Below are 19890 nucleotides of genomic sequence, written 5' to 3'. Positions count from 1 at the left end.
ATTCATAAAAGACGAGAACCATATAAAAAAAATATTGCACATCTATACGTCACTTATAACTACAGTCTCCATACACACCAAAGTATACTGGTTCCTCAGAATCACTATTTTATCTAGAAATCTGTGTGCACACATAGAATACAAAAATAGTAGTACTGAGAGTTTGTAATGATAATTATAAAATTACTAATAAAAAATACTTCATGGTTTTCTACAAGTTGCCAACAATATTCTCAATGTTACTATTATGAGACCACGGGATCCAACAGTCACAATAGACAACCCGTTTGTTGGTATTTTTTACTTTATAGCAAATCTTATTAGGGAGTGGCGGCAATCGGGCAACACATGTAGCTAGCCAAGTGTTTCGCGGGTCCATGCCCGCTTCATCAGGCCAATAAAAGTGCCAAATGAACAAGTCGATATGGCAAAGGCTTTGCCATATCGACTTGTTCATTTGGCACTTTTATTGGCCTGATGAAGCGGGCATCAGAGAAGCTGAGGTACCACACAGTGTATGTGGTCAGGTGTGCTTTCATTTAACCTAAATTCCTGTACACATACTAAACAAGGTAAAATTTTACTTTTTTAAACATATGGTAATTGTGTTGTTCTCTTGCCTCAAGTTGTGCCAGTGTTGTTACATTGTCTAACATTGTGTGTGTATGCCCACAGGATGGAAACAGTTTCATTGTGTTGGATGAAGAAAGTTTTGCAAAAGAAATCCTACCCAGACATTTCAAACATAACAACATGGCCAGTTTTGTACGACAGCTTAACTGGTGTAAGTATAGACATGCTGAAAATGTCCTGCACTGCCTACTACACCTCTAATCTGTGCTGAGAAATACAGATTGTCCAGCAAGCTCATGGTGAACCAGAACTCATAGGAGTGTGTAGGGGTCTGAAAGGGATAAAAAAGCCACCTTACTAAAATGCTACGCAAAACAGAAGTTTCCCTTCTTCAAACAGAAAGTATTTGCAATGAATTAGGTTAGAGTGAACATTTGAGGTGCCCCACAGTGCATCACTGCTGAATATGCATATCATCCCGTTGTTGTCCCTGATGGCTAAACAAACCTTCAGAACCGCTAGAATGCAATGATGTGTCAGATTGTTAATATTACAAAGCCATACTTATCCAGTATGCAAACAGACTGTTTTAGATCCTCATCAGTGCATGGCATGGATTAATGTGGCTCTATGGGGTAGGACTTGAAATGCCAAGAGTTACAGATTGCCCAGCACGCTCATGGTGAACCAGAACTCCTTGGATAATCACAAATCCTTTCTGTTTTTAAGAAGGCAAAGTTCTGTTTTGCATAGCATTTTAGTAAGAGTGCTTTTTGGTCCTTTTTAGCCCCTTACACATTCCTAGGAGTTCTGGACTATCTGTAAGGGCTGGTTCACACTGCAAGAGCTTTTTTTAAGCGCTTGTGATTTTAAAATCTCTTGCTACTGTTATCCTATGTGTGTGTTCTCACTTGAGCAATGTGATTTGATAAACCTCACCCATAGCATTGCATTAGCAAGAGCTTTATAAATCCTTGCGCTCAAACTTCTGGCAGCCACATATAGCAAAATTAATGACTGTCCATCACATTGCATGTATAGACTATTTGTATTCACCTAGTTCAATGGGTATTAGAATTTGCCTTGTTTAATTTTGGGTTTACAACTGGCTCTTCTCTAGCTCCAAATCTCCTTGGTCATGTGACTACAGCCACCTCTTAAAGCTAATGGGAATCCATTTTTGTTTTTTTCAACTAAAACCATGGTTTTGTTGCAAATTGAAAACAGAGCCTTACCGGTATTGTGTCCGGTTATCCGCCCCATAATAATTTCCCCCGCTTTCCAAGATGGCTGCTGACCTTTTCTTTATCCTCTGGGTCAGCAGCCTTTTCCTTTATGCCACACAGCGCTTGTAGCAGTGCAAGATTTGGCTCTGTGAGCGTGCACGTGTCACAGCAGTGTGTCTCGTGTCTCCCAAGATGCAGAGCGACCAGGAAGCCTGTCTCCCAAGATGCCGAGCGAAAAGGAAGACGTGCACGCTCTGTGAGGGAGACCACAGAGCTGCGCATTCTAGTGAACGTGGACAGGAGGGGTGGGGAAGGGGTGGAGAACCATAGACATGACAGAGGAGTGACAGAGCAGTGGAAAGAAGCTCTGCCTCCTCCAAACTATCAGTTTTTCGACCGAAACGGTCAAACTGAATAAAAGCTAATTTCTGTACAATTAGGCAGCAAGAGAAGGGGTTAGTGGGCACATTACAAGAGAAAAATAAAAAGCTGACAGGTCCTCTATTCAAATTAACTTTTAAAAACCGGTTCCGATTCACTTTAAACTCAAGTTGACGACATAGCACCTCATGTAAGGGGGCTTGGACCAGACTGTTGCGCTCCCTTACTTATAGAGGATTATGGAAGCAGGAACTGAGCAGTCTTGTCAGGCAGTCCAGGATGTAGAAACGAGTGCTGTACAGCTGACTGTGGAGATCAGCAACCACAAATGTTATGTACTAAATAATATTCTTTTAATGTGCTGTTCTCCTGCTGTTTAGGTAGATTGTAGGAATAGAGCTTTACTAACTAGTTATATGAAACCGCACAGCGGTTGGTGAACATAGCATAGACAGCATGTTCCTATGTACCAGCCTAGATTACGTATGCACATAACATTCCAGTAGGTTAAAGATTACCTAAACTATAAATTACAGTTTGCTTTTAAACCTAGTAAGTTGCCAAGATATATAAAATCACACATGATAACGTGTGATTTTCTCACCCCCAGGGTCCATATTTCACATGTGGTCTTGCAATCCCCACCCCCAGTGTGAAATTGGGCCCTGAGCCTTTTTTTTTCTTTCCAAACCATAGGTGCAAAGGATGCTGGGGGGATTGATGTCATAACTCCACCCCTCATGTCCATGTGATCGAATTTAGGCACACAGACAGACATCTGAAATAGGAATTCTAGCAAACAAACATAAAGCTGGCCACTAACTGTCCAATTTCTAGCGAAAAATCGTTTGAGCGACCAGACATTCTGATCGGATTGGTTGTAAATAATCTCCATTGGTGGACACAATCGATTATGAACGAGTGAAAAAAATGTCGCCCGAATGAATTTTCATTTTCTTGGTGGTCGTGATAGATAGGAAGCAATGATTGGTTAGTTGATGGTGTAGTGAACGATTTTTAGTCCGATCAGAATTTCTGATCGCTCTAACAATTTTTCGCTAGAAATTGGACCGTTAGTGGCCAGCTTTAGACACGCTGCAGCAGTTTTCCTATGTCTTAAACTCTCTCCTACACACTGTGAAAAGAGAAGTAATTTGATCCAGGCAGGCAGACAGCAGGGGAGGGAGGGGCAGGAGAGTTACTGAAGAGGTGGGCACAAGGCTTTAGCAAGGCTTCAGGAGGAATAAGGAAGTGCTACTTACAGATATAAATGTGAGTCTGTTCTATCCAATATGATGTACCAGATGTAAACTTTACATGTTCATCTAACTACACAATGTCTAGACTACATATATGTATTGCCATTCAGACCTTTTTTTTTGGCTGGAAGTAGTCTTTAAGTGATATGCTTCTTTGTTTCTTGTAGATGGCTTTCATAAAGTAATGCAGGATGAGTCTGGTGCAGCTAGGCATGATAAGTACTGCTCAGGCAGATACCAGCACCCCTTTTTCAAACGTGGCCAAGAAGACTTACTTACACAGATTAAACGGAAGGTAACGTCAACTACTGGAGTTAAGCGTGTGTTCCAGAAGGCAAAGGTTTGTTTGTCTGTTTGTTCTATTAAAATTTCAGGTATAGTATGTCTAGATACTAATTGCTTGGTAGGGTGCTAAAAAAAAATAAAAAAAATTATTAGATAATTCTAGATATTAGATTTTAGTCAGACATAGAAAGCATGGTCACACTACCATCTTTTGGCCGATCAACGATTGGCTTAATATTGCATGCATGTTGTTCGCTATGATCAAATGAATCAGAAAATAACTAGAAAGACAGATTGCTTGATTGACAGCTCCACATACAATAGTACCTAGCTGCAGGTGTGACTGGTCAGACTTCAGTTACTATTCTAGGCACAAATTATATGAGAGCACTATTTCTTCTTAAACTTAGGATAGCCTGATGGCAATTTGTGTGACTAGCGTTCTGTTTCCAGAATAAGCCATCAGGAGGTGTAAAAACACCTACATGCGTTACTGTCTGTGTTAGAAGAAGTCTTTTAGATTAGCCGATCTTAAGCTGGGGGGAAATGAATTGCTAGAACTGCCATACCTAGGGAAATACTTTTACTTCATGACTGAGTTTTCCTCTTAAACAAGGAGCAAAATGGTGTGTTGTACAAGATTTTTATAGAAAGAATATGGCCTCAGAATAGACTGGAATGTTTATTGAATGCTCACACTCTGCTGATTGTCATTTTCAATTAGTTGGTTTTATTTGACTGTTTCTAATTTCTCCACTGTAAACATGTAAAAACTATGGCTGAATTTAAAAACCCAGAAATGCCTTGATTGACAATTACAAATTTGAACTTTAGGGAGCTTATAGGTAGCAGACTATCCAACCAGCACTTCAAGAGTAGATTATGTTTAAAAATAGTTTACTAAATGAACTCAGCTGATCTCCTTTGAAGACACTCGCCTCCTGGAAATGGTGGGGTGGTCGCTGCCAATGACTTGATTTAACATTGCTTATGTTCTTGTAGAACCCCGCGGGAGCGAAGAAGGGGAAAAAAGGTTTCTGCAGGCGCCTTGAGCTCCCATTATAAAGAAACAATGAGAGGAAATGTTGGCGCATGGAGATGCCTGATAAAATAGCGGGTGCCAAGTCTTCTCACTATGCAGTTTGCATAGCAGGAAGACTTGGCGCCTGCTATTTTATTGGGTGCAACTTTACTCTCATTGCCACAAATCGTGGCAGTGGGGGAGATTAAGAATAAGGCCGGTTATGCGCCAGGGGGTTAATGATTAGGTGATGGGGGGGGGGGGGTTAGGAAAAGGTAGAGGGACAGTTTTTTTATGTTAGGGATTGATAGAGAGAGGGTTCTGTGTGAGAGTAGGCTTAGGTTTAGTCACAGTAAACCATTGGTAAAGGTACAGAATTCCGTAGTAAGATATCGCTAATTTTAACAATATTCTACTAGTGGCAATGCCCTGTGCCTTTTTTTCAATATTCTGCCCCTTGTGAAAAAATGGCCATGATTTGTGACTAAAGGTTGACTAAAGTAATAGTGACAATACGATTCTAGTGATGTGCTCACCACATCTTTAGAGCTTGTTCTCACGGTGGAGTGTATGCACTAAACTGCGTTAAACATCTCATGTAGCAAAGTATAGAGCAGACAGAATAGACCCATTGCTGCACTGCTGTACAGAGAAAGAAACCCTAGAAGGGGCCACACCACGGAATCTTATCAATCATTTTATTATATGAATACTAACCTAAGCCCGTTTAGAAATGGGCTTCTTAATGTCTTCAAACCGCCGCAGATCAGTGCGCACGTGCCCGCACCCATCTGCCGCGTGTCTGAATCACACACATGAAACGAGCATGCAGCTAATCTTGTCAGGTTTTTGTCAGAAACATCTGATCTGCATACTTGTTCAAGGTCTATGGCTAAAGATATTAGAAGCAGTTGATCAGATGAGTAGCCAGGCAATGTGCATTGTTTAAAATGAAATGAATATGGCAGCCATATCCCCCTCAGTTCAGTTGTCCTTTAACTTTGAGACACTGCTAATTTACTTATTTGGGCCCCATTAAATCACCATAGTCTAATCTGAATCATTACCTCCAACCCCCCTTTCCCTGTGTGATATCTACCTGACCTCAGTACTGATGCAGAGGCCATGCAATAAAGATATATATATCTGAGTTTCCGTAGTCATGCACTGATGTAATCCAACCATGCAAGCTTATTTTGTTCTCAGATTAAAGGGGCCCATACACTGGTCAATTTCAGCCATCGATCGATTCTATAGAGTCGATTGATCTAGAAATCGATTCTTTTAAATCGATCAATCGATTTGTGGCCGATTTTAGATGGATTTGATTTATCTGGCAGGATGGAAGATCTTGGTCGATCTGCTGCTGGTAGCTGATCCATAGCCCATAGAGTTGCATTGGATCTAATGGTCCAATAATGCATTTAGATAGATTTCATTCTGAAATTTATTGGAAATCTGTTCCTAGTGTGTGGCACACATCACATAGATTCCTGTCAGATTCGACTTGACAGGCATCTGACAGAAATCTATCTGATGGTCGAATCTGCAGCAAATCTATAAGTGTATGGCCACCTTTAACACGAATGCATTTCATCTTGAAATCATTAATATATTAGCTCCTTAATACTGGTTGCTTTGTGCCAGGTGTCTGTTCCGCGCATTGAAGAAGGTAAATCAGAACCAGATGACATGCAGAAAATACTGACATTTCTTCATCAGCTGCAAGCAAGACAAGATGTACTGGATTCAACTGTGGAATCCCTGAAGAGGTAGGGTGTGTGTTCTGATTGAGTGCTGCTAAATGTTATCTCTTACTTTTCATTCTGTAGCTGAAGCAGCTTTCTTCGTCCACTTAAAGCAGTGTTCCCCAACCCTGTCCTCAAGGCCCACCAACAGTGCATGTTTTGTGGAAATCCACAGAGGTAGATAATCAGCTCTGCTGAGACACTAATTACCTCACCTGTGCATGTTTGTGGTTTCCTGCAAAACATGTATTGGTGGGCCTTGAGGACGGGGTTTGGGAACTGTGAGTATAATGAATTGTATGTGTAGTACGGATACTTAATAAAATATTAGTAGCAAAGAAAAGTATCATATTTTTATTTTCAGTTATATAGCTTTATTTTTATAACATTACATCATTCTCTAATTTTTGCAGTTTGCAATCTACACTGAGTATTTTAAACTGTGAAACAGAGCAGAGCTAATGACCCTTTGAACTTTCCTGCAGTAAAAGCTTAAACAAACAAGAAACAGTGAAAGAAAAGTTGAGATAAGTGCTTCAGAAAATAGTATTGCTTTCTAACTAAATTAGAAGCTCTTTTGCATAGATAACAAGTGACGTTTCTTAACCTTTCCTGCACTGGAAACAATGTGAGACTCATATCTGTGGTACTAATGTTCTATTTCTTAGCTGTACTACACATACAAATCACTATCTTATAAGTTTATTTTCACTTCAGATTCCCTTTAAGTACAGTATTTTCCTCAGGTTGGACTTGCGCTACACCTGAATGTTGTCTTTTTTTTTTTTCTCCTGCGCATGAGTGCATGTGAAAAACGCATTTCAACTGACAGCCTATTTAAATGCGCAATTCCATATGCATTTGTGCATGGAAAAAAACTGGCAGTTTGGCACTTTTTTTTTTTCTTTTTTTTTCTTGGGTACTATGCGCATTCATCCATTGTTGTCCATTCAAGGCAAGCAAACATGTTTGGTCTAGAGAAAATGTGCACAAATTACGCATTGGGGAGTGCTAAAGGTAATTCTGCCTTATTCTTGTGTCCTGGTAACTGTGTGCCAATATCCTAGGTTTTTACTAAGGCAAAGGTCTGTACCCAGCTTACAGGAAAGAATAGCAGCTAGATTTTTCTAGTATATTATGTCTAGGGAGCAATGTATGGTAAAAGGTACTGCATGTAGGTGACTTGCTATGTGGTGGTTAATGGTTAAGGGCTCTGCCTCTGACGCAGGAGAACAGGGTTCGAATCTCTGCTCTGCCTGTAATGGTTAAGGGCTCTGCCTCTGACGCAGGAGAACAGGGTTCGAATCTCTGCTCTGCCTGTTCAGTAAGCCAGCACCTATTCAGTAGGAAACCTTTGGCAAGTCACCCTACACTGCTACTGCCTATAGAGCGCGTCCTAGTGGCTGCTGCTCTGGCGCTTTGAGTCCGCCAGGAGAAAAGCGCAATATAAATGTTATTTGTCTTTGTCTATGTTCCAATTAAAATTAGATCATTTACTTTATTATCAGGTAATGAACTTCACCCAGATTTCTGAAGAAAGGGATGTTACCTTGGCTTCACAATCCATGCAAAAGCATTCAGATCTTCCCTAGATATAGGGACATGACAGGACAGAGCTACAGAAAACTCCACAAATAAATTCAGCCGGTCAAACACTTTTTCTGCATTCTTTTAAGTTTAACCAAGGCCGAGAGACTATTAGTTTGAGTATCTCTGTGGGGTACCTTTTTTAAATTCTATTATCAGCAAGTCTCTGTAGTTACACAATGACCAAATGTTTTGCCATAAAAAAGTGCAGCCAAGCTACAAAAAAATTCTTATTTTTCAAGTCTGAATTCAGTTTAGGGCCCTTTTCCACTAGCAATCGCAATCACAAATGCCAGCGATTGCGATTTTTCATTAATTTTGTTATGTGATTGTTCATTTGCATTGTTTTAACCCTCTTAAAATCGCACCAGAAAGTGATTGCGATTTACAAATCGAATCACTATAGTGGAAAATACTTCTCATGATTTCTATGATAAAGTAGCAACCCTAGCGATTTAAAAATCACTAGCGATTTTGCGATTCAGCAGTGCAGTGGAAAAGGGCCCTTTGTGTCATTTTTAATTCAGTTTTGTCATATGTAATAAAATAATTATTCAAAATGTATCTGTCTGTGTGCCTAGTCTGTAGACGTTTTCAATATTCCTGTACTATAGAATCACGGGCTGTGTGCTAAATAATCCATTTGCAAGCTTAAATTCATAATAATGATACAATTTTCTTTCTACATTAGGGAAAATGAGGCTTTGTGGAAAGAAGTTATACAGTTACGGCCAACCCAAGCACAGTTTGATGCTGTAAGTATTGTGTGTTTTACACCAAGAGTATTGTTATTCACCAGGAGACCAAAAAAACTGTTTGTTTGTTTTTTTTGTTTGGCCTTGTTTACATTGTACAACGCAGGTGGTTTTGGGTTTGTACGTCAACACACACATGGCACCTGCATTGCTCTTCAGGCAGTCCCGATCCGATTCTGGGACAGTAAATTGGACAGCACTGCAGACCAAAATGCATGCGGTATTGCGATATCAGAGCACATTGCAGTGCAGCAAATAAGTGGGAACAATAGATGGTGTATTATGTGCACTTCTAATGTCTTTGCATAGAGCACACTATATGTGTTTCTGAAATAAGCAGCACAACAAAAATAGTGGAGACTAGTCCTTACAGCAGGGCTATCCAACTCCGGACGTTGAGGGCCAAGTCCTCACACATTTTTGGCACAGCTCTAATTAAAGTGAACCTTAAGCCTACCAAAAAAAATGAGTTTTACTCACCTGGGGCTTCCCTCAGCCCCCTGCAGCTGATCGGTGCCCTCGCAGCCCCACTCCAAAGCTCCTGGACCCGCCGGCGGCTACTTCCGATTTCGCCATCACCGGCCGACAGGCTGGGAACGCGAGTGATTCTTCGCGTTCCCAGCCACAATAGCACCCCATATACTGCTATTGTGACAAAGAAGGCCGCAATAGCAGTATATGGGGTGCTATTGTGGCTGGGAACGTGAAGAATCACTCGCGTTCCCAGCCTGTCGGCCGGTGACGGCGAAACCGGAAGTAGCCGCCGGCAGGTCCAGGAGCATCGGAGCGGGCCTGCGAGGGCACCGATCAGCTGCAGGGGGCTGAGGGAAGCCCCGGGTGAGTAAAACTCATTTTTTTGGGTAGGCTTAAAGAGTCACTTTAATTAATGGAAGTGAATCAAATGTGGGTCTATCAAATAGAACACATTTCTCTCTTTCTCAGTCCATCATAAACATTGGCATGGATATGTCCCTCAAGGACTGGAGCTGGACAGCCCTGCCTAAGATCTCGTTCACACAAGTGCTTGTTATTTTAAAAGCTCTTGCTAATGTAATGCTGTTTTGGGCTCTCTCTTGAGCGATGTGATTTTATAAAAATCACCCATTGCATTAGCAAGAGCTTTTCAGATCACTAGTGCTAAAAAAGATCTTGCAGTATGAACCAGCCAGGCCTTATAGTGATTAGTCGATAACTGAAATGATTAATACTAAAAATGTATTTTTATATCTTCTTTATAGGTTGGGACCTCTCATTCTTATGACCAAATAGCATCCCTTCCATCAAGCCAGTAAGTACAGATTACACTTAATAAAGTGAAAAATAATCAGGGCTGCATTTACATATTTTGCCTCCCACATCCATTGGAAGCCTCTCGTATACCATATATACTTGTTTACAGGCTGACCCAACTTTTGCCCCTGAAAAACCTAATAATGTGTGACCTGTGAATAAGCCGACCTCCCCAATGTCTTCCCCCTGTATGTGGTGCATGTGATGCAGAGTGAAGCATACTTGCAGAGTGTATATGTGATGATGCACTGTATGTTTGTTCAGCAGAGTGTATGTTCAGTTGAATGTAAGTATGATATGCTGCAGAGTGTTGTGAAGTGTACATATAGCTACCTCTCCTTATTCCAGGCGGCCATCGTCCAATCTTCCGTGCAGCTCTGCACTTGCTACAGATCCAAGCTTCAGTGTCTTCTGGTCTGTGGGCAGCCATCTTCCCATCTCTTTTGCAGCTTTGTACTCACTGCTGATATCTAGTATAGAACTGCAAGGGAAACAGGAAGTGGCTCCCCGGGAGGAGGGGAATGTGAAACCTGGACATCTAGCAAGGAGAGCTGCACAGGAGATGTGAAGTAACTGTCCGCACATATGACTGAGATTGTTGGAAAACTGCAGCCTTTTCATTCATACTCTTCTCACTTCAGGATTTTGTTTTAATATGTTTTATGAGAGAATTCTACAGGTCCAGCTACATTAATCAGTAAAGTCTTCAGGTTTTTTTATTGAGATTCATGAATTTTAGGGGAAATTGCACCCATGGTCCACTACAAATTATTTACTCATATTAACCACTTGAAGACCACAGTCTTTCTACCCCTTAAGGACCAGGCACTTTTTTTCCTGCAGCTTTCACGGTTTATTGCTCGGTCATACAACCTACCACCTAAATGAATTTTCCCTCCTTTTCTTGTCACAAAGGCCTAGTGCACACCAGAGCGGTTCTGCTGCGGTTTGCGATCTGCTTGCGGCTGCGGATACGCTTGGGTAATGTATTTCAATGGGGGTGTGCACACCAGAGCGGGAGGCGTTTTGCAGAAACGCATACTCCCGGGCTGCTGCAGATTTTGGACTGCGGATGCGTTTCTGCCTCCAATGTAAAGTATAGGAAAACCGCAAACGGCTCTGAAAAACGGCAGTTCAGAGCGGTTTTGCAGGTGTTCTTGTTACAGAAGCTGTTCAGTAACAGCTTTACTGTAACAATATATGAAATCTACTACACCAAAAACGCTTCCAAAAACGCTAGCTGAAACGCTACAGAAAAAGAAGAAAAAGCGTTACAAAATCTGCTAGCATTTTGTGGATCTGCTAGCGGTTTTTGGTGTGCACCAGGCCTAATACAGCTTTCTTTTGGTGCTATTTGATTGCTGCTGTGAGTTTTACTTTTTATTATATTCATCAAAAAAGACATGGATTTTGTCAAATTATTTTTTTAATTTTCTGTGCTGACATTTTTCAAATAAAGTAAAATTTCTGCATACATTTTTGTCCTAATTTATTGTGCTACATGTCTTTGATAAAAAAAACAACTATTCAGTGTATATTTATTGGTTTAGGTAAAAGTTATAGCGTTTACAAACTATGGATGCAAAAAGTGAATTTTCCCATTTTGAAGCATCTCTGACTTTTCTGTCATGTTTCATGAGGTGCTAAAATTCCAGGATAGTATAAATACCCCCCAAATGATCCCATTTTGGAAAGAAGACATCCCAAAGTATTCACTGAGAGGCATGGTGAGTTCATAGAAGATTTTATTTTTTGTCACAAGTTAGCGGAAAATGACACTTTGTGCCAAAAAAAAAATAAAACATTTCCATTTCTGCTAACTTGTGACAAAAAAAATGAAATCTGCCACGGACTCACCATGGCCCTCTCTGAATACCTTGAGGTGTCTACTTTCCAAAATGGGGTCATTTGTGGGGTGTGTTTACTGTCCTGGCATTTTGGGGGGTGCCCATGCTGGGTGGGAGAAATATCTCTGTAAATGACAATTTTTTGATTTATTTTTTTTTACACACAATTGTCAATTTACAGAGATATTTCTCCCACCCAGCATGGGTATGTGTAAAAATACACCCCAAAACACATTAAACTACTTCTCCCGAGTGCGGCGATACCACATGTGTGGCACTTTTTTGCACCCTAACTGCGCTAAGGGGCCCAAAGTCCAATGAGTACCTTTAGGAGTTCAAGGGTCATTTTGAGACATTTGTTTTCAAGACTACTCCTCACGGTTTAGGGCCCCTAAAATGCCAGGGCAGTATAGGAACCCCACAAATGACCCCATTTTAGAAAGAAGACACCCCAAGGTATTCTGTTAGGAGTAGGGTGAGTTCATAGATTTTATTTTTTGTCAGATGGCATTTGTGGGGTCTGTCCTGGCATTTTAGGGTCTCTGCAATCATTACATGTATGACCAGTATTTGGAGTTTCTGCTATACTCCTTATATTGGGCATACGGGTAATGCACTCTGAGCTGAAAGGAAAAATGAACGTCAAACAATCAATCAATCAATGTGGATGAAAAAAAATCTGCCAAAAAAAAGGGTAAGGCGTCTGCCAGGACATAGGAGCTGCCACCCAAAAACGTCCAAACCCACTCAGCTCGTATGCCCTGGCAAACCCGATTTATCCATTCACACCGATCGATGTGGATGAACAAATCATTGCCAGAGTTCTTTTTTTGATACAAAGTGCTTGCCAAAGCATATGAACCCCAACACCGCTCCTCGGCCCATATGCCTCGGCAAACGTATCTTTTTGACTACGGAGGAGAAATCTCGTCCTGCAGCGCTGCATGCACCGACTTGTGTGTAATCTGACAGACGCGCAATGTTCTGTCAGGATGCACCATCAGTGCTGCAGCTGGTTAGTCGTTCACTCGGTCCACCTGGAAGGTTAGTGGATGGAAAAAGAGAAAAAAAAAATACAAAAAACAAGCAAGCAGCAAAGCAATTACTTCATTAACATTAATAAACTTTGAACTTTTTTAATCAAAACCTTAACGTTGCGAACCAAACATTAACTTTTTTGCTTACCTGTTTTTTTTTTTTGTTTTTTTTTTTAACTTACCTCCCGAGGACAAACCTCTCCTCCCCCATGGGACAATGTGCGAAGTGCAAATCGCACAGAGTTGTGGCGAAGTACATTCCGCATTTTGTCCCAAGTGAAAGGAGAGGTTTCTGGCAGCCCTGTGTATTACGGTCTCTCGAAACTAGATGTTTGGTTTCACACTGCATATTGACATATCAGGTGGGTTGAGCCCGCCGCACCGTATCGTTCAAAACAGACCTTCAGGGAATACCACAAGAGTAGCATTCGGCCTAGTAATGAACTGCGTCGCCATAGACTAACATGACTTCCGGGCCGATCGAAATTGCCGCAGAAGCCACGCAGTAACGTAGGCATGCACTAGCGTTAAGTCAAGCACTTCCGGCGTGGGGGGGGGGGCCGCAAAGTGTGACTTTTGCTAGGCAATTTGCCCTAACACATCGCAGCAGTGTGAAATAGCACTGAGAGACCCTTGTGTGCCTACTGCTGTGTCTGAAGTTCCCTACTCTCTAATAGTGTACCTGCTCGTGGTACCTCTCAAAACACTCCCCTAGGCATAGGCCAGGCTGGTCAGGACAGGTGGGACAATAAACAGTGGTGTCACGCCTTATTCCAGCCCTGCTGCAGACACGACAACGTTTTCTTCGGATTCGGTGACCTGGGGTACTCGAAATTGGATAGGCGTAATGCCTTCCATGCAGCCGGCTATTTGCATCTTGGGGTTGGGCCACGGCACCTCCTGGATACAGGAGGTCCATCACGAACTGTTTCTGAAATTGAAGAAACGATCCAGTTCTCCCAGCCTTACTGTAGAGAACAAAGCTGTTGTAAATTGCCAATTGAATGAGGTAAAAAGACACTTTTTTTTTTTATACCAGCGTCTTATTTTTCGGGAAACTAAATAGGGCGCTAACCTCTGGTCATTGAAGTCCACTCCTACCATGTTAGTATTATACTCGTGGACGACGAGGGGCTTTTCAATGACCTCAGTTCGCGTTGAATTTCAACTGTCGTGTCTGCGTGAATGGTGGACAGAAAGTAAACGTCCCTCTTGTCCTTCCATTTCACCGAGAGCAGGTCGTCAGCACACAAGGCGGCCCTCTGCCCCCGTTCAAGTCTGGTGGTAATGAGCCGTTGGGGGAAGCCCCGGCGACTAGGCCGCACGGTGCCACAGCATCGGATTCCTTCTATTTTTAAGGCCGCGCGGTGCCACAGCATCGGATTCCTTCTATTTTTAAGAGCTGAAAGAGGGCCACACTTGTGTAATAATTGTCCACAAAAAGATGGTACCCCTTCTGGAACAAGGATGACACCAAGTCCCACACAACCTTTCCACTGCTCCCCAGGTAGTCAGGGCATCTGACCGGCTCCAATTTTGAGTCTTTTCCCTCATAGACCCTAAAATAAGATGTATAGCCTGTGGCCCTTTCACAGAGCTTATACAGTTTCACCCCTTACCGGGTGCGCTTGGGATGTACTGTTTGATGCGAAGGCGCCCGGTAAAACGTATGAGGGACTCGTCTACGCAGATGTCCTGTTCAGGGGTATAAGCATCTGCAAATCTGGATGACAGGTGGTCTATGGGGGCCGAATTTTGTGGAGCCAGTCAAAAGCAAGGTGGTCACTTCGATGACAGGCTTCGTTGTTATTGAAGTGCAGGAAGCGCAGGATGTTCTCAAATCGTGTCCTGGACATGGCGGCAGAGTACAGGGGAATATGACATGCTGGGTCCGTAGACCAATAACACTGCAACACATTCTGCTTTACTAGTCCCGTGTGAAGGAGAAGGCCCAAAAAACTTGGACTGGTTTCCACCGAAAAGGCTGGGCAAGGAACTTTTCCGGATTGGCAGTTATATATTGTGTGGCCTTACGGTTGGTCTCTGCCACAATTAAGGCCACATACAGACATCAGACCATAGTCTTTGGAAATGAAAGATCACAGACCAATCTTACCACCCTTCCTGTAGTATAAGAGCCATATTCTACACAGTCTTTTCTATGGAGCTGAACTCCACATCAGGAAAAAATCTTGGCAAGATGCTGCACACACAGATGCTGTACAGACACAAAAGATCAGTATCTGCAAAAGATCTGTTCCTGCCAAAAATCCATTCCTGCAAATTGCAATGATAGTGTATGAGATCTGCAGATCATCATACACACATGATTTAACTGACATTCATCTGCAGATCAGATCCACCAGGATGGATTTTCAGATCTGCAGATGAATGTCAGTTAAATCATGTGTGTATGATGATCTGCAGATCTCATAGACTATCATTGCAATTTGCAGGAATGGATTTTTGGCAGGAACAGATTTTTTGCAGATACTGATCTTTTGTGTCTGTACAGCATCTGTGTGTGCAGCATCTTGCCAAGATTTTTTCCTGATGTGGAGTTCAGCTCCATAGAAAAGACTGTGTAGAGTATGGCTCTCATACTACAGGAAGGGTGGTAAGATTGGTCTGTGATCTTTCATTTTCCAAAGACTATAGTCTGATGTGTGTATGTGGCCTAAGTCTAAGAGATCCTGGGTGATAAACAGATAGAAAAAGTCTAGGGCCGATCCTAGATTATCTGTCTCCACCTGGACTCCAGACTGGGCGGTGAAAGGGGGAAGTACGGGTGCGGCGGAATCAGGGGATTGCCAATTTGGGTTTGCCAGCACCTCTGGTAAACTAGGGGTAGTACGGGCCCGTCTTCTTGGTGGCTGCGACTGGGATCCTACTGCACGTGCCACCAAACCAGTTTCTACTTCCATGCTGGTGCTCGCCACTTCACCAGGGTCTACGGAAGTACTGGTGCTAGGTCCAGGAGATGTTGTGCTGCTGGTGCCTGCCCCACCATGAAATCTCAGACCAGCACTAACACCACTCTGCTGCCCTTGAGGCCGATCCTGCGCCACCTGCGGTCCAACAACATGGGGTGTGGTACGCCTGGCTCTAGCCGGGACCTCAACCTCATCATCACTATCGGTCAGTGAGCCACTGCTCTCTACAGGTTCAAACTCTGACTCGGAAGATTTGTCGAATGAGGCGTCCCAATCGTCCTCATCCGACTCGGCCATGTACCTGTACGCCTCATCATCGGAATACCTCTTTCTTGCCATGGTGGACTGCTAAATTTAGGTGGTATTCCTCTGAGACTACCCAGAAAAAAAGAGCACCTACCTAGCAAAAGGGAGTATTTGAGAGGTAGAAAGCTGTGGTCACTGAGTTTTGATTAAAAAAAACAAAAACAAAAAAAACTGATGTTTACAGTGCCACAGCCATTGTACAGTGTTTTTTTTGCAGTGATCAGAAAAAAAAATTCTGTCACTGCAGTGGGGCGGGCTAAACGCAAGTGCAGGCGAACGATCAGGCCTGATCGGGCAAACACTGCGTTTTTTTGTGGATCCTAGTGACCCTAATATAGATCTGACTGCGATCAGTAATGATCACTTACAGATACTATATAGTACCAATGTTGATTAGCGACAGTGATGACGCTAATTAGTGACTGTGGTGCAGTGGGCTGAGCACTAACTGACACTTACAAAGGGGCCTAGCTAACTGGCCTAACTGCTAACACTAGTGATACTAAAAAAGTGACAATTTTCACTGATCACTGTTTTTAGATCACTAGGATAGTGACAGGAGGGTGGTGGCGAGTGGGGAGTCAGAGGCAATCAGAAACAATCACAGGACAATCAAAGGCAATCACAGGGCACTCAAATCACGGCACAATCAAAGCCGATCACGGGACAATCAAAGCCAATCACAGGGCAATCACGGCACAATCAAAGCCGATCACGGCACAATCAAAGCCGATCACGGCACAATCAAAGCCAATCACAGGGCAATCACGGGACAATCAAAGCCGATCACGGGACAATCAAATACAATTACAGCACAATCAAATACGATGTCAGCACAATCAAATACAATGTCAGCACAATCAAATACAATTACAGCATAATCAAATACAATGCACTGGGAAGGTGATTGGGGTTTGGGATCTGAGGGTGTGGGGGTTTGATTAGGTGCCCGCACGGGGCAGACTGGGTCCTGATCTGATGGGTGGCAGACACAGGGGTGACCGATGGGAGATCAGTGAGGGATTACAGGGGAGAATAGATGTAAACAATGCACTGGGGAGGTTATCAAGAGGGGGGGTCTGAGGGCAATCTGAGGGTCTGGGTGGGTGATCAGGTGCCCCCCAAGGGACAGTTTAGGGTCTGCTCTGATGGGTGGTGGTGACAAGGGGTGATAGATAGGTGATAGACAGGTGATCAGTGGGTAAGGCAGCTGTATACAAACGTATACAGTATACTGGGGGGGGGGATCTGAGGGTAGGGGGGGGGTGATCAGGGGACCCTAGGGGGCAGTTAGGGACCTAACCTAGGGGATAGCGTTGCTAGATAGTGACAGGGAGTGATTGATGGGTTTTTATGGGGGTGATTGGGTGCTAACAGTGGTGTGCTGGGGTGGTCAGGGGGGGTTCTGAGGGCTGGGGTGGGTGATCGGGGGGTCTGTGTTGCTAAAAACGGGTGTTGCTGTGCTTACAGTAAGGGCTGCCGTCCTCTCTGACGGTCGCACGACGAGTGACCATCAGCGGAGGAGGCAGCCAGTATAATACACTTTGTTACAATAACAAAGTGTATTATACTCCTCTGATTGGCCCGATCGCGCAGTTTGAAACCCGCCGGCGCTGCTAATTGGCCGGCGGGTTTCCAAACAGGGTGGGCGGAGCCTATTGCCTGCCGCCGATGGGCGTATTGCGGTCGTTTGGGCCCAGCCCTTGCCGCCGCCCATCGGCTTAAGGCGGTCGGCAAGTGGTTAAGACTAATAATTACAGCTTGCATGCAGAGTTAATGCAAATTGTATGAAGTTTGGAGTTGAGTCAATCAGATGACCTTTATGCCAATTTTGATTTGCCCCATTCCTAGCTGCCTACAGTTTGCATGAAAGCTGGACAATAAACTATCTCATTTACCATGTTTAATGTGGAAAAAGGTGTTGGTGAAAGAAATGCTATTTTTTCCCATCTTACATGTAAATGTAATGCAAATTGTATGAAGCTGGAAATAAGGCCTGTCAAATTTCCTGTTGAATTATTATTAATTAGTATTATGTAGTGTGGCCATCTTCGGCAGTGCTTTTACAGAATATACAGTCTTATCACCAACTTACCCTCAGAGGAGCTCAAAATCTAATCCCTACCATAGTAATATGTCCATTGTAGTCTAGGGCCAATTTGTTTTTGTTTTTTTACGGGGAAGCCAAGTAACTTTTATCTGTATATTTTTGGGATATGGGATGAAACTGGAGTACCCAGAAGAAACCCCCACAGACACGAGGAAAACATAAAAACTCAAGATAGTGCCCTGGCTGGGATTCAAACCAGGGACCCAGCACTGCAAGGCAAGAGTGTTAACCACTATGCCACCATGCCTTTAACACTGGGCATGAGGGGGACACATACATGTGGGGGGGGACATTGGCAGGTAGGTCCATCGGCCAACATGATATCAAACACTGTTACCGCCTGATCAAGCCTTTGCAACCAAGATTTTCAGCATTTCTAATTGATCCTTTCGACCAATTGTGGACGGAAATGTAAAGATTGATTTGGCGGACATGTGACGGTCAATTCTCCTCCAATTCGTTAACATTATCGAATCAGAATGTTGATCGGCCTGCAACATTGAGTGATGTATGGACGTTCTTACAAGTGCATAAATCTGAGCTTATCTGGTCTACCATAAACAAATCTCACGCGCACACGCACGCACGCACACACACACACACACACACACACACTCACTCACTCACTCACTCACTATTACTTATAGATGTGGTCAGCTACTTATTTAAAGAGAACCAGGGATGATCTAAACAAAAGCTGTTATACATACCTGGGGCTTCCTCTAGCCCCATACGCGTTGATCGATCCCATGCCACCATCCAGTGCTGCCCGCATCTAGGAGAACCGGGACCCCGCTCTGCCGCAAGTCGGAGCCAGTCTAGTGTAGCAGAGGTGCGCTCTTTGCGTATCTCTGCAGCAGTGTATGGAGAGATACGTAGAGGGCGCACTTCTCCTGCGTAGCGCGGCTCCGATGACGTCACTGACGGGAGTCGGTTCTCCTAGATGTGGGCAGCGGTGGATGGCGGCGTGGGATCGATCAGCGCGTATGGGGCTGGAGGAAGCCCCAGGTATGTATAACCGCTTTTGTTTAGATCATCTCTGGTTCCCTTTAAATATTGGATGATGCCTATATAGAATAGCAGTGCTGGCACCACCCATCCACATGTAAGCCAGAAAGCAGTAATTCGCTGTGTTTTTAAGTTTTGAGTTCCTGTGTAATTTAGATGCCATTGGTACTAACAGTTTGACTAAATGCGCACACACACAATAGACCACTTTTATGATTGAAGGCTTTTATAGTTTATCTGTGTTTGTTATAACCAGTATATATAGAGTGGACACTGTTTTTTTTGTTTTTATTGTGTAGGCCACTCATGATTGACAGTACTGGAAACTACAATCAGTTATCTGATGCCAAATCTTCACAAAGTTCAGAGCAGGTAGGTGTTTTTATAGACTGTACTTTTCCATCTTCAACAACTGTAGAGAGCTTTGGGGGCCACCAGAAAGGCTCGACAGGCCACATTTGGCCCTTGGGCTGGACTTTGGGCATGCCTGACTTAGAGCCTTCCCAGTACTCTGCGTCCCCTCA

At 43.3% G+C, this 19890-nt stretch overlaps 1 protein-coding gene across 5 annotated transcripts in view; it reads left to right on the top strand.

The window, feature by feature from the left end:
* The window catches only part of LOC137503847 (heat shock factor protein 1-like), a 164279-nt gene that overhangs the window by 125404 nt on the left and 18985 nt on the right, over positions 1–19890 (top strand). For 4 of the 5 annotated variants that reach the window (XM_068231388.1, XM_068231386.1, XM_068231385.1 and 1 more), the window contains 6 exons: positions 676–784; positions 3607–3779; positions 6393–6517; positions 8772–8835; positions 10074–10123; positions 19666–19738. In XM_068231388.1, the coding sequence (XP_068087489.1) occupies positions 676–784; positions 3607–3779; positions 6393–6517; positions 8772–8835; positions 10074–10123; positions 19666–19738 (594 nt within the window). The remainder of the gene's footprint in view (positions 1–675; positions 785–3606; positions 3780–6392; positions 6518–8771; positions 8836–10073; positions 10124–19665; positions 19739–19890) is intronic. The other variant, XM_068231387.1, reaches the window with a different exon arrangement.

This window comes from Hyperolius riggenbachi, chromosome 4 (genome assembly GCF_040937935.1).
Source record: "Hyperolius riggenbachi isolate aHypRig1 chromosome 4, aHypRig1.pri, whole genome shotgun sequence".
Taxonomy (NCBI): domain Eukaryota; kingdom Metazoa; phylum Chordata; class Amphibia; order Anura; family Hyperoliidae; genus Hyperolius; species Hyperolius riggenbachi.
The sequence above is the reverse complement of the archived record's forward strand: the minus strand, read 5'-3'. Positions and strand labels throughout refer to the sequence as shown.